Source organism: Lathyrus oleraceus, chromosome 5 (genome assembly GCF_024323335.1).
Source record: "Lathyrus oleraceus cultivar Zhongwan6 chromosome 5, CAAS_Psat_ZW6_1.0, whole genome shotgun sequence".
Lineage (NCBI taxonomy): Eukaryota > Viridiplantae > Streptophyta > Magnoliopsida > Fabales > Fabaceae > Lathyrus > Lathyrus oleraceus.
The window spans coordinates 367,479,563-367,495,480 of record NC_066583.1 but is presented as its reverse complement, the minus strand read 5'-3'; the positions used below and the strand labels follow the sequence as shown (position 1 = coordinate 367,495,480).

At 34.0% G+C, this 15,918-nt stretch overlaps 1 protein-coding gene across 1 annotated transcript; it reads right to left on the bottom strand.

Moving 5' to 3' along the window:
- Positions 1–1,648: 1,648 nt before the first annotated feature.
- On the bottom strand, positions 1,649–3,677 carry LOC127084766 (desmethyl-deoxy-podophyllotoxin synthase). The gene is made up of 2 exons (XM_051025269.1): positions 2,651–3,677; positions 1,649–2,480 (listed from the first exon to the last, which is right to left on the bottom strand). Exons 1-2 carry the CDS (start codon positions 3,563–3,565, stop codon positions 1,857–1,859), a joined length of 1,539 nt encoding a protein of 512 aa, XP_050881226.1. The 5' UTR covers positions 3,566–3,677; the 3' UTR covers positions 1,649–1,856.
- Between the last annotated feature and the right edge of the window lie 12,241 nt (positions 3,678–15,918).

Here is a 15,918-nt window from a genome sequence, read left to right as displayed (position 1 = left end):
CAGTCGGGTGGGTAAAGATCAAAACAGAGCGAAAAACAGCGGCCTCCATTACAACAACTCAAGGTATCCAGGCATACTTAAGTCCACATGCAAAACCTCAAATATATTTATGAATTCAATTATGATATCACATGTGCATTAGGAACATAAAGCGGTGATAGTAACGCAAACCTGTTTGCAATTGAATTGCAACCTTGAATTGGCCGATCGGATCGAATTGAGCGGTGCCGCCGGCTTTTCCTTCAGGGTTTCCTTTAGGGTTACTCGGAATAAGTTAAACAGTAGTCCTGAACACTCCACCACAAGCCGGTAGGATTTGTTTTGGATTCTTCAATTAAACAACAAATTAAAACGAAGGAAATAAACTCGATCCTAACGTAAGGTTAGATTCGGTAAAAAGGGTACACAATAGTTTCTGTTGTAGAAACTATTGTGCGAAAAGAATTAACTAGATGCTAAAAGGGAATAAGGAATTGCAAAGGAAATAGTGTAGAACTTGTAAAACACAATGCCTAAGCTGCTGGAAAAGAAAAATATGCAAAAGCGAAAACGGCCAAGGAAAAAGAATGTGGAAAAAACCTCCTCTTTTTAGGTTTTCACGGTGGCTATTTATATTGCTTGAGTAAACCCTTTCCCTCATTTGGTCTTCAACGTGCGCGTGGATATAGGGCCCAACATTCCTCAAGTCTCTTCAAGTCTCTGAGGCGTTACTGGCGCCCAAAAAGTAGGGGAATGGTGTGACGTTCGTCACACCATGTGTGACGTCCGTCACAGGGATGCGCAAGGTGTGACGCTCGTCACAGCCTCTGTGACGCTCGTCACAGGTGCAATACCTGAGTTCTTGTATTTTGGGCTGGGTCTTGCTATTTGGTTCGTTTTTCCTCCTTTTTGCACCTCTTTTCCTCCAATTCTACTTGTGTTTCCAAATAAGCCACCTGAGACAAATAGGAAGAAAATACCGCGTAATATCCAATAATATAAAGTGACCTGAAATAAATGATGATAAAATTTAATTGAATTAAGCCTTAAAATATGATATAATTTCATGTTATCACTAGGCGAGCGTGTAGCGAACAGGCCAGTTTGGGCCATTTTCATTCGTGAGCTGGGCCTTCGTTCCTTTGAGATCAGTGTCATAAAAATGATTCGGAATGCCTTGAAAAGTGTCTTGAAATATTAATGGGCAAATTTTGGGGTATGACATGTGCATTAAAATATTATGTTCTATGTTGATTTAATTTAAGTGTTACATGATCCGCAGATGTGTGTTTTGAGAGGTGTAACATCCTATGTGAAAATTTTGTGAAAAATCTCTGATTTAATTATAATTATGTGGTGGAGAATTAGAATATTACAATTATTGTTAAATTGCTTGTTTAAGCAAATTCGTCTTTCTCAATTGTCGTGATTGCTAATTATCTGAGTTAACTGTACTATTAATTTAATCATAGTATGTTTTATAAAACCGCCACTATCTTTTTCTTCCGTTTGTAATATGCTCCCATGAGATCAACAATTGACCTAGAGCATGTAAGCTACACATCTATTTTCAAAACTCTGATTTCGTAAATGGAAAGACTTTTGAAAATGGTTTTAGGAGAACGATATTTTCACCCTCTCTAAAGTGTTTCTTATCTATCCTCCGCCATCTGTGCTTGTCAACATGAACAAAAGTGACTTAATTTCGAAGCACCCCCTAACATATACCAAATTCACTTCACACAAGTAACACACTTATTCCACATAATTACACAAATTTCTACACTTTCACAACATCACATATCAAACACAAATACTCAAGAAAATGGGTGTTGTTGCTTACTCTTGGATCACATTTAGGGTTTAGGTTGTAACGTTTAGGATTTTGAAGATGAATGATACACAATAGGAATCAAGTACAAATCATGTTTCCTTTTTACAGACAAACCAAATGATTCACTCATGTCAAGTTCTTCACCCTTATTTCCCCCAACCATTTTCCAATCAAAATGAAAAAGCAAATTTGCTAGTAATATTTCAACATTAACAACACCAAATGTTATACCAGGACACATCCTTCTTCCAGCACCAAATGGAATAAACTCAAAATCCACACCTTTGTAATCAACTTCACTATCAATGAACCTTTCTGGACAAAACTTCATAGGTTCATCCCAATAGTTTGGATCCATTCCTATTGCATAAGCATTAACTATGACCTTAGTCTTAGCTGGTATCACATATCCATTTATTTCACATCTTTCACTACATTCCCTTGGTAGTAACAATGGAACAGGACCATGTAGACGCAAGGTTTCTTTGATAACTAACTTTAAGTACTTTAGCTCATGAATATTTGCTTCAGCTACATACCCTTTTGCATCAAACACTCTTCTTACCTCAGTTTGTGCTTTTTTCATCACTTTTGGGTTTCTGATAAGCTCTGACATTGCCCATTCTGAAGTTTTGAATGATGTGCCACTTCCAGCACTAAATATATCCTGAAATATATGATCGCATGAATAGAATTGCTAACACTATATGAACTGATGTATCTGATTTATATATAGAACGTTATTCAACAAAGTAAAATTCATCATTGTTGTTTATAATAGTGGTCAGAGTAAAATTCGCTTCTCGGAGTTGATTTAGAAAATGGAAAAATACTAACCAACATGTTTGCTTTGATAACACTATCAGATAGAGGATGCTCAAGGTTGTTCTCTTTCTGAAGCTTTAGCAACACATCAACTAAATCTTCACCATCTTTTTCGTCGATTATCTTTGTTTCTAAATTTGTATCCGGTTTATGATATCTAAGAATTTTGTCAAGAATCCTATCTAATTCTGCATGCACCTTCTCAGATTTTGACCTTACACCTGACAAAACATGAAGCAGTTTAAAGGAAGGAAACAAATCAGCTAGAGAAAAACCACCAATTAGTTTCGTAACATCCTTCATAGCAACCATAAACGCTTCTTGATCTTCAGATTTTCCTCCTAATGCAATCCTTGATGTTAAGCCATAAGAAAACAAAGCAATCATCTTAGAAAGATTAATAGATGACCCTTCACTCAACCTTATCTCTTTCACAATATTTGACACCTCGTGTTCCCGAATCGATCGAAACGATTCAACGCGCTTCGGTGTTAATAATTCAAAGGTGCAAATTTTTCTCATTTGTCTCCAATAGCTACCATATGGTGAAAATGTTATGCCTTTTGAACCATAGGTTATAATATCAGCAGCTAGAAGATGTGGCCTGTTTGAGAATTTGGTGTCATGTGTTTTCATGATTTGTTTGGCCATTTCTGGTGAAGACACAACAATGATTGGAATTTGACCTAGTTTTATATGCATTAATGGTCCATATTTTTGTGATAATTTTTTTAGGCTATGATGAGGCATTGAACCAAGTTGGTGTATGTTTCCTATAAGAGGTAGTTTTGGTGGTCCTGGTGGTAATTTGGAGTTTGTTGAACTCAAAATTAAGATAAATATTATGAATAAGAAGATGAAGAATAAGAAGATGGGAGATGAAATTATTTTGGGCTGAAGCTCCATGAGTGAGTTCTGAAGCTTCATTTTTTGTTTACTTATGGAACCGAGGGATCTTTAAAAACCGAAAAGAACAAACTAAAGAATATCCAGAACTTGGGAAGATCAGCACTAGTATGTCTTTTTCTGCATGCGAGGAATATCCGAAGTTCAAAACAGTGCTTGCAGTGCCAAGTGGCTGATTTAGTACAGTAGTTCCATGACATCCTTCATTAATTAATCTTTCTGATCTTTTATGTTTTTAAACTTTTGTCTTTCTTATCCAAAAGATCCGTCTATTCCAAATATTTCTTCCAAAAACTAATGGCATATACCAAATTCTTACCTATCCAATCTCTTTAGTTGAAATTGATTCAATATTAATTGAGAAAATTATTTGATGGACAATGAACGTTTGATAAGAATCCATTGTTCAAAGAGCTACGCCAAAATACTAGATTCCAACTACCTTTATTTGTCAAGTTAATTTAAGTGTTTTAAGAACAAAAGAAAAAAATGAACAATTAACTCAAAATGCGTGTCTCGGGACCGGTCGTTCGAGGGTTCCCGCTGGAATGTTAGATTCTAACTGTCCTCATCTTTCGTATTTGTTATCAGAAAAAGTTTTAAACATTGCACTTAAATGATAAGACGTTTGAATCGGGACAAGGAATGATTTTATAGGCTTAAAAAAATATTTGATATTGGTCAAATATCCCTTATTCCAATCAACACATCAATTTTGAAAATCAAACACTCAAATTCAAAAATCACATATCAGTTCACAGAAAACAATTAGAGAAACGCACCCGACAACACACTCAAATGGAGAATCGCATGAGGCAAGCAAATCAAAGAAGCAAAATACAAAACATAAACGAAATTCTACCGAAAAAAAAATTTGTTGGTGACATTCTTTGCTTCGAAACCACATAGAGGGAGAGGAAAAATAAAATAATTATAGACGTAAACGATGATTGTGTTTCTTTAAGACAAGTTTATTTCTTAAGAACCATAAATTCCACATAATTAAATAGATATGTTACCTTACATGATAATCATATTTTGTATAAAATTTAAGAAGTTTGTATTATTAACTCCAACAAACCTTGTACGGATAATTGAAAAGCTACACTCACACCAAATAGATACAATTTACGAGATAATTAGTAAGCAGTGGGTGATATTTTTGTCATTTTTAACACAGTAAAGATTTGTAGGAGAAATATTAAAATCTTGATATTGCACCTAATTAATTAGGAAGATCTTTTACACTAGTTAATTGATTATCATATCACGGTAGTCGATTATCACATTTGTAATACCTATAATCGATTAGAGAAACCTTTAATTGATTAATGATAGTGTAATTAAAACACTTTCTATATTAGGGTTGTCTAATCCATTACCATATAGGATTAATCCATTAATACATTAAAAATGTCCATGGATTATTTTCCTTTTTAATTTATTCTTCTTATTTCATTTTATTGTACATCGATCACATTTAGAAATTGAAACCTCTCATTCTCACTTTATAGGGTTAATAGATTAATACATTAAAAATGTTTATGGATTATTTTCTTTTTGAATCATTTATTCTCCTATAAATAAAGGGTTTATTTCCTTCATCACATTTAGAAATTGAAACCTCTCATTCTCACTTTATACTCTATTCTTCTCTATTTTCTATTTCTTCATCTAAGTTGCTTTAATGTCGAGAGAGTAAAAAATACCTGTGTGATCATTTTTTATACTGGTGGTGTAGGATTGTATTTTATTCAAGATGGTGTTTTCTAAGTTATATCTTTTTAAGAAGTTATGGTTTTGATCTTGAGCTTAACTACATAAAAGCTATTGATTGGTTCTTGAAATTGTGAGAAAATTTCCAAAATAATAATTAATTGTATGATTATATTATTTGAATTAATAATATAAATATAAATATTATATTCAAAAAATTTATATTTCAATTGCATGGTCTATAGTAATTATTACTGGTCTAAAGTGCCATTTAATTGGTTTCCTTTCTTTTAGGAGTAGTTGCAACATATAAACAGGAGTAGTTGCAACATATAAACAAATATTTGTTATTCTTATGCTAAACATTGTTACTAAGTTGCAATTGGAATAATGTCATGCCATGATTTTCAATATAAATTACAGGTTATGGTCACGGTGGGAAAACACACAAAAATCAATCTCAATTAATTTCTCATTCTAAATCATCTTTCTCTTCTCTAATGCATGAGAGCAATTGAAAGAAACATTCTTTTGTAAAATATTATCAACATATACGCTTAGAGAGATTGTGCAATTCTCTTTAAGGATTCCAAAGTATCCTGCAGGAAATTCGCCGGTAACTCCTTTTGCATCCAACATAGAAAGATTGGTGGGGTGAATTGTTCCTTAAGCTTAGTGTAAAACTACACGCTTTGGAAGTTTATCGTGCAAATTAATTTCTCTGTTTCAACTCCATTTGTTCTTAGTTTTGCAGCAACACCAAAAATTCAAAGGCGCTAACAATCTTAAGGAACAATTTCCTATTCAATGGTTGCTTCACTAAAATAGATGACTTCTGACTTTGTGAAATTAGAGAAATTCGATGGAGGGAATTTTATTCGTTGGCAGAAAAAATGAAATTTCTTCTCACAACACTGAAGGTGGTGTATGTCCTTAACTTTCCAAAACCGGAAGAAAAAGAAGATGAAACAATTGCTGAAACTAGAGAGAGACAAAAGTGGGACAATGATGATTATATATGCATGGGACACATCCTCAACGGTATGTGTGATTCGTTGTTCGACATTTATCAGAGCAGTAACTCCGCAAAAGAGTTATGGGAGAAATTGGAATCAAGATACATGCAAGAGGACGCTACAAGTAAGAAGTTTCTTGTTTCTCAATTTAATAATTATAAAATGATAGATGGTAGGTCTGTTATGGAACAAATGCATGAAATTGAACGTATTCTCAATAATTACAAACAACATAATATGCACATGGATGAAACTATAATTGTATCCTCCATAATAGATAAACTTCCTCCTTCTTGGAAAGATTTTAAAAGAACCATGAAGCATAAGAAGGAGGATATTTCTCTTGAACAATTGGGTAATCACCTTCGTTTAGAAGAAGAGTATCGAAAACAAGATGATACTAAAAGCCAATTTACTCAAGAGAAGGTCCATGTGATGGAGGAAGGAAATTCAAGCAAACATTCCAATAAAAGAAAATGAGATTTCAAAAATTCTCATGAAAACCACAAAGGTTATAACAACCTAAAGAAAAAGAAAGGAAATTATTATCATTGTGGAAATCCAGGACACTTTAAACATGAGTGCAGGTTCTTAAAGAAAAAGAACAAAGATAAGAATTCAAGTGCAATAAAAGAAAATCTTGTTGCTGTTATTTCTGAAATCAACATGATAGAAGATGTTAATTCTTGGTGGATAGACTCTGGTGTTACCCGTCATGTGTGCAAAAATAAAGAACTATTCAAGACCATTAATGAAGAAGATGGTAGTGTTTTGTACATGGGAAATGCTTCTACTGTCCAAGTCAAAGGAAAAGGATCGGTAGAGATTGAATTCACATCTGGAAAAATACTCACTCTTAAAGATGTATTCTATGTTCCTGAAGTTAGGAAAAATTTGATTTCTGTACCTTTACTTAATAAGTATGGTTTCAAATCTGTATTTGAGGGAGATAAATTTATTCTCTCCAAAGGGGGAATGTTTGTGGGGAAAGGTTATCTTTGTGAGAATATGTTCATGTGTAATATTGTTAATAATAATAACAATAATGTGATTTCTGCTTATACTGTTGAGTCTTGTGATTTATGGCATATGCGACTAGGACATGTTAATTTTAGTAAATTAAAAGACATGATGAAATCAAGTTTAATTCCTAATTTTGATATAAACTTAAATTCTTGTACCACATGCATGTTAACTAAAATTACAAGACAACCTTTTAAGAGAGTTGAAAGAAATTCTAAAGTATTAGATTTAATTCATTCTGATGTATGTGATTTACATGGTTGGCCTACTATTGGTGGTAAAAAATATTTTGTCACTTTCATTGATGATTGCACTAGATTTTGTTATGTTTATTTAATGCACTCTAAAGATGAAGTTTTAGAAAAATTCAAAATTTTTAAAGCTCAAGTAGAACTCCAACATGAAACTTTTATTAAATGTTTTAGGAGTGATAGAGGGGAAGAATTCTATCATCCTAATTATTTTGAGTCCACTGGTATTATACATCAAATAACCGTACCCTATTCCCCACAACAAAATGGGATAGCAGAAAGGAAAAATAGGGTGTTGGAAGAAATGGTGAATGCCATGTTATCATATTCTGGTTTATCCAAAGGATATTGGGGTGAAGCCATGCTAACTGCATGTTATATACTGAATAGAGTTCCTAATAAAAGGAACAAGATAAACCCATATGAACTCTGGAAGAAAAGAAAACCAAATCTTAAATATTTAAAAGTTTGGGGTTGTAGAGCAATTGTTAAGGTGCCTGAACCAAAAAGAAAGAAATTGGGAGAAAGAGGAATTGAATGTGTATTTCTGGGCTATGCTGAAAACAACAAAGCATATAGATTCATGGTTATTGAATCCAATGACTCATATCCTATTAATACCGTGATTGAGTCACGAGATGCAATTTTTCAAGAAAGTAGATTTACCTCAATTTAAAATTGCAAAGACAATGTTCATTATGATGTTCAAAGTCTAGAAAATAATGTATCAAATAATGATATTTTGGGATGTTCAGAACCTAGAAAAAGTAAAAGAATCCGAAAAGTAAAAAATTATGGATCAGACTTCTTCATGTTCCTTGTAGAAGGAAATAATGATTCTATAAATCGTTATGGACCAATTTGCTATAACCTAGAGAATGATCCAGAAACATTTGAAGAGGCAATAAAATCTCAAGATTCAGCCTTTTGGAAAGAAGCCATCCAAGAGGAAATGGACTCGATTATGGGTAATAAAACCTGGAAATTAGTAGATCTCCCACCAGGGTCAAAACCCATAGGTTGTAAATGGATCTTTAAAAGGAAAATGAAAGTTGATGGTACCATTGAAAAATTCAAAGCTAGACTTGTCGCTAAAGGATTTACACAAAAAGAAGGAATTGATTATTTTGATACTTATGCACCTGTTGCAAGAATTGCATCAATTAGAGTGCTTATGGCACTCGCTTCCATCTATAAATTTGTCATTCATCAAATGGATGTTAAAACTGCTTTCCTAAATGGAGAATTGGATGAAGAGGTGTATATGAAACAACCTGAAGGGTTTGTTATCAAAGGCCAAGAACATAAAGTGTGTAAATTAACTAAGTCTTTATATGGGTTAAAACAAGCGCCCAAACAATGGCATCAAAAATTTGACCAAGTTATGTTGGCCAATGGATACAAAATAAATGAATCTGACAAATGTATTTATAGTAAATTCAACAATGAAAAAGGAGTTATGATTTGTTTATATGTGGATGATATGTTAATCTTTGGTACTGAATTAAAAGAGGTAGAAACGACTAAAGCTTTCTTATCCAAAAAATTTGATATGAAAGACTTAGGTGAAGCAAATGTGATTTTAGGGATTAAAATCAAAAGAGATGGTGAACATATTGGCTTATCCCAATCTCACTATATTGAAAAGGTGCTTAAGAAATTTGATCATTTGGATTGCAAATCCGTTTCTACCCCCATTTGATCAAAATGTTAATTTGCAACCACATAAAGGGTGTCCAGTGGCACAACTTGAATATTCAAAGGTAATTGGATGCTTGATGTATGCTATGACATGTACTAGACCTGATATAGCATATGTTGTTGGTAGGTTAAGTCGGTATACAAGTAATCCAAGTAAAGATCATTGGCATGCTATTAATAGAGTATTAAAATACTTGAAAGGGACGATTAACTACACTTTAACATATAGTGGATATCCTTCGGTTTTAGAAGGGTATATAGATGACAGTTGGGTAACATATATAGAAGATCATGCATCCACTAGTGGATGGATCTTCAATCTTGGTGGAGGTGCGGTTTCTTGGGGTTCAAAGAAACAAACTTGCATTGTCGACTCCACCATGGCTGCAAAATTTATTGCTCTGGCTGCAGGTAGTAAAGAGGCTGAATGGCTAAGAAACTTGTTGTATGAGATACCTATTTGGCCAAAGCCAATAGCACCTGTATCCATACATTGTAATAGTCAATCCACACTACCTAAAGCATATAGCCAAGTATGTAATGGAAAATCTAGACATAACTATGTGAAAGATTTGATTTCAAATGGAGTAATCTCCATAATATACGTAAGAACTAATAATAATCTTGCAGATCCTTTGACGAAAGGTCTGACAAAAGACATGGTGTTGAAGACATCATTGGGGATGGGTCTCAAGCCCATATCTTATTGATCACCAATAGTGGAAACTCAACTCACACTTGATTAAAATCAATTCTTGAGTTCAATGATGAAAGTATATTATTAGAGTGATTGAAGTACTTAACAATAGAAACATCCCAATGGGCAAAAAGTACTCAGACCATAAAAGTAAAAGTGATAGGATGGGATTATTCTCTTAATAGATATATAGCATATGTTTGCTGGAATGCTTATTATGGGAGCTTTTCTGATATAGTCTACCTATATGAGAATGAAGTAGGATGCTTTATAGAGTTCAAGGGCTTGACTCTTAAATTCTCATGAAAAGGATACATGACATATGGCCTTATCAAATGTGTCATATTTACAATTCTTTTGATAGTATCGAGATTTCATGTGTAAGTTTTGCACACTTGTTCTAATGAGTAGTTGGTTCAAAGCTTGTCTACCAATGTCTATTCGGGATGAGTGAAACCCTTATCTTACTAAGTATTGGTTCAAATCGTGAGATACCAATATCTGAAACCATGATTTTTCCAGAATTATGAGATTTAGTTATTTTGAAAATGATGGGGGATTGTGAGAAAATTTCCAAAATAATAATTAATTGTATGATTATATTATTTGAATTAATAATATAAATATAAATATTATATTCAAAGTTTTCATATTTCAATTGCATGGTCTATAGTAATTATTACTGGTCTAAAGTGCCATTTAATTGGTTTCCTTTCTTTTAGGAGTAGTTGCAACGTATAAACAAATATTTGTTATTCTTATGCGAAACGTTGTTACTAAGTTGCAATTGGAATAGTGTCATGTCTTTTCTAAGAGTTGCTACTGTTTCATAACAGACGTGATTTTCAATATAAATTACAGGTTATGGTCACGGTGGGAAAACACACAAAAACCAATCTCAATTAATTTCTCATTCTAAATCATCTTTCTCTTCTCTAATGCATGAGAGCAATTGAAAGAAACATTCTTCTGTAAAATATTATCAACAGATACGCTTAGAGAGATTGTGCAATTCTCTTTAAGGATTCCAAAGTATCCTGCAGGAAATTCGCCGGTAACTCCTTTTGCATCCAACATAGAAAGATTGGTGGGGGTGAATTGTTCCTTAAGCTTAGTGTAAAACTACACGCTTTGGAAGTTTATCGTGCAAATTAATTTCTCTATTTCAACTCCTTGTTCTTAGTTTTGCAGCAACACCAAAAATTCGAAGGCGCTAACAGAAATTAGACTCTTTAAATCTCTGTTTGGTTATTGTGTTTATCTTGTTAAATTTTTTGTTTGATTCCTGAGTTCAATTTGGTAAAAATTCAGTTTAGTTCATGAGATTATCGTGTTAAAATATTTTGTTTGGTGTGTGAGATTAACTAGTTAAAATCTCATTTAGGTTGTAAGAATGTGGGTGGGTATAAACTAACAAAAACTCTTATCTCAATTTTGTGAAACTATAAAAAAAAATCTTTGGGACAGTAAGTCAAATAATTAGGTTGGATATATATAAATCTCTTATGCTTATTCTCTTTCCCTTATTTATTACTCTCCGTATACTCTTAATTCTTTCATTAATTTAGTTTCTTAATTTCTATTTGTTTTATAAAATTAACTTAAACATTTTTATAAATAAAAATTTTATAATTAGACTCCAATTTTTAACCAACACAATTCACCCACTCCATATTGTGTTTGAACTCATTTGAATAACAAAGAAGACGATATTAACTTGCTCGTTTAGAATTTCCACAAATTACAAGATGCCATATAGTCTATGAAATGCACCATCCATTTTTAAAAGGTGTATGCTATCTATTTTTTATAGTATTAATGAAAATTACATTGAAGTGTCCATGCATGACTTTTTTGTATTTGGAAAAACTTTTGAAATTTGCTTGAACCACTTAGATGCTAAAGCAAAAGTATGCATTAGAGGAAAAAATATTAGTTTGCCAAAATCGCCAACGACCAAAGAGTATTGTGGCGCAAATTGGAGAAATCTTGAAGAAGAAAAATTGCATAAGTACTCAACTATTTTTGATATGATTTACCAAAGAAAATTGTTAAGTTAAGCGCCATGATGAAGGAATTTAATAAATCAATTACGTTGGAGTCATTTGCATGAGGTACTCCTATGAATTTATTTTGAAGAGGTTTTTTTTGGCACTGATTGCCATTATGAAGGGAGAAGAAATAAGTTTGGGGAAACTGTGACGAAAGTTTGAAGTTATTGGCTATCATAACAAACCATAACCCTATTTATTATACAAGAGATTTTTCTTGTATACTAAGTAACTAACATAACAAATCATAACCCTAATTAATTTGGATTTGAGTTTGAGTTATACAATTTGGATTATACTCTCAATATACCCCTTTATAATCCAAGTTACTAAGCACTAGTTAATCATAATCGATCTAAATTATTCATAATTTATTTCTCAAATTTAGGAAAATATCTGTTTACCGTCAAAATTGATAAACAAGCACTAGTCTTCCAAATTCTATGTTTTTTGCTTGCTTGCAGGATCGACTAGATTGATCTTAGGACATGTGTTTTAATTCTCTTCAAGTTTTATCACTTATGAATATTTCAATAATGCTCTGTTCGTTTGAGAATAATATTGACGCTTTTAAGAAACGCATAAATTTAAATGACAATGTAAATAACTTTCAAAGTTACTTTACAAAGAAATTAAATGACATTATTGTAAATGATTTGATACAAAAGTAAAATTGATGATCACTCATACATTGCACTTAAGAACTTGTTTCTCAACAACACAAATACTTTGAGTAATATAGGAGATTTTGTATAAAATGGAACATCCCCAATCCTAATCACTAAGATCCCTATTTATAATAAATTGAAAATAACGGTAATAAACAGTCATTTCTCCAAAAGATGACACGTTCTTGCTTGCATGGACTTCGCCACTTAATGCCTTCCACGTGTCTTCTTAAAAAATCAACTAAGGGCAAAAAACGGTTATGAGCCTGTATACATGTAATTTTGACGCCATGAAATTAACAGCAAAATAGTGTTTTCGACAAATGGAGATGCTTGTTCGACACTTCGACAGATTGGTGGTATTTCGACAATTCGACAAGAGAAGATGTCTGCAGATGAAAAGACGTCTTTGACAAGTATGGATGATGTTATGGTATTTCGACAAATTCGACAAGTCTGAGGAGATGCGTCGTTTCGACATAAAGCGGAAATTCAAATTCAAAAGAGTTATGACGTTTGGCAGAAGACGCGTGGAAGCACCTGACGAAAGGAAGTTATGCAGAGAGCCAAGTGTCATAGTTTTAGGATTTATTCGTTAGTGACAGTTATTTTGTTTGTATATAAATAGGATAGTTGTTATCAGAATGTAGTGTGTGGAAACTTGTACAAAATTCCTGCAAAATACTCAAAGTACCCGTGTGAGAGAAAATAGTCTTATCTGGAAAATATACGTGTGAACAAACACCATTTCTTTAAAGTTTTATCTTATAAATTTCAAAGTTCTTTACCAATTTTCCTTTGCATTTACCAGTCACTTATCCTTTGCATTTACTTAATTTATTCTTCGCCATTTGTTTTTTCGCCATTTATCTTAGTCTTGTGAAGTTTTCTTTTACTTAAGCACTTTTAGTCAATATCTTTCGTACATGAAAGACTTAGTAAACCAAATAAAAGATACAAAGGTTGTTCTAGAGATTTACAAAGTTATTTAAATTTGCACATGTCCTAGGATTTGTATGGTTGATCCTGCAAGTAACCCAATTCGACAAGTTTTGAAAAACTAGAGGTTGTTCGCCAAAATCAACAGCGAACAAATTGGCACGCCCAGTGGGACCAGTGCAAAATCTAAAACTTAAGTTATCTTTAGTCAAGGTTTCTTCTTCGTTGTATGAGACTAAGAAGCGGTAAATTAGTCGTATCTGACGTAGAAAGACCTAAACGAACGGGAGTAAGGAAAATGGCGAGTCAGCCAAATAATCCAAATAATCCTAATCCAAATGAAGCCATCCCAGTATCCAACCCTATCCCTTCGACAGGAGGAAATGTGAGATCAGTCCCTGTGTCAGAGGTTGTGCCTTCGTCAACAGGGTCAATACCAGCGGTTTCAATATCGCAAAATGCGCCTAGTTCGTCCATTAGGGCGCAACAAATGCCTGTTGGGACACCTCCTCCTGTAGGGAATACTTCTAGGCCTTTTGTGACAAATTTCACCATGCCTCTGCCTGGTAGGGAACAACCATTTGGAATGCCATCTTCGGTAATGGCAAATTTACACAATTCGCCGGTATTATATTCTGATTTTATGGCCAATATGTCTTCACCATTACAAGGGTCAAGATATGGCAGAAACATGAGTAGACTAAACCAACAACCACTTTACATGTCGGCAATACCAAATAATTCTGCGCAAGTAATTAGACAACAAATGGACGAGAGTAATCATGATATGGTCCAAATGTTGACACAACAAATGGGGGCGGTGTTTAATCCTCTAATACAAAACACCACCCAAACCAACCAATTGTTGGCAGCGCAAATGACGCGCATTGCTGACTTTTTTGGGGTCCCTCAAACTCGACACAGAGAACAAGTGGTTCAGAACCCAGTGGTGGCGGTCCAAGAAGAGCCTACAATAAATCAAATACCGTTAGATAATCCCCAGGCAAACGTCAGAAACCAAGAGGAAGTGGTCGAACAGCCTCGTGTCGAAAGTTCTGTTCCACAAGAGCCTAGAAGGATAGTAATCCAGAGAGGCCAAGACGCTGATGCTGTGTTGCAACAGCAAATCCGGTATAATAACTTGCCTGCCGAAAACAATTTAGCGGCCATGGTCGAAACGATAATGGCGCAAAATGGGGTAAACGTAGGATTACAAAGGCCCAGTTACGCTTCCCCACTGTCGGAATATATTCTGCAAGAAGAATTGCCCCCAAGATGGAAAGTTCCTAAGTTCACCAAATTCTCAGGGGATACTAGTGAATCCACCATAGAACATGTATCACGTTATCTGATTGAAGCAGGAGAGATAGCCCATAATGAAAATTTGAAAATAAAATACTTTCCTAGTTCCTTGACGAAAAACGCGTTTACTTGGTTTACATCCTTGCCTGCAAACTCGGTGTATACGTGGACCCAATTAGTGAGATTATTCCATGAATAATTTTACATGGGGCAAACCAAAATAAGTCTGAAGGAATTAGCCAGTGTTAAGAGAAAATACTCAGAACCAATAGATGATTATTTAAATAGGTTCAGGTTGTTAAAGGCTAGGTGTTTCACTCGGGTGCCAGAACATGAGTTAGTCGAAATGGCCGCAGGGGGTCTAGATTATTCTATAAGAAAGAAACTAGACACTCAGTATTTAAGGGATATGGCGCAATTAGCAGATAGGGTGAGATAAGTCGAAAGGTTGAGGGATGAAAAATTTAGAGAAAAAAAAAAGGGTGGCCTATGTAGGGGGTTGTCAAGATGATGAATTCGACGAAAACGAACCAAGTGACTTCGACGAACAAGAGATTGACTTAGCAGAACTGAAGCAAGGCCCACCATATTCGTGTAAAGTACTAACTTCGTCGAATGGAAATCCATTCGAAACCAATGATAAGTTTCCTAAAAGAACTTATACGTTCAACATCACCAAATGTGACGAGATTTTTGACTTATTGATTAAAGATGGCCAATTAATAAAACCACCAGGCGCTAAAGAACCGCCCGTGGAACAACAGAAAAAGAGAGGTTTTTGTAAATACCATAACTTTCTGGGCTATAAAACGTCTCGGTGTTTCCTTTTCAGGGATCTCGTTCAAAATGCTATCCGTGACGGAAGGCTGAAGTTTGGTGATAAGCCAAAACAACAAATGAGGATTGATTCAAATCCCATGCAGCCAGTCGAAGCCCATTATGCTGAACCATCCATTGTGAATATGGTGGAGGTCGAAGTTGCTCCTGACGGCAGTTTTGAAATGGTGGAA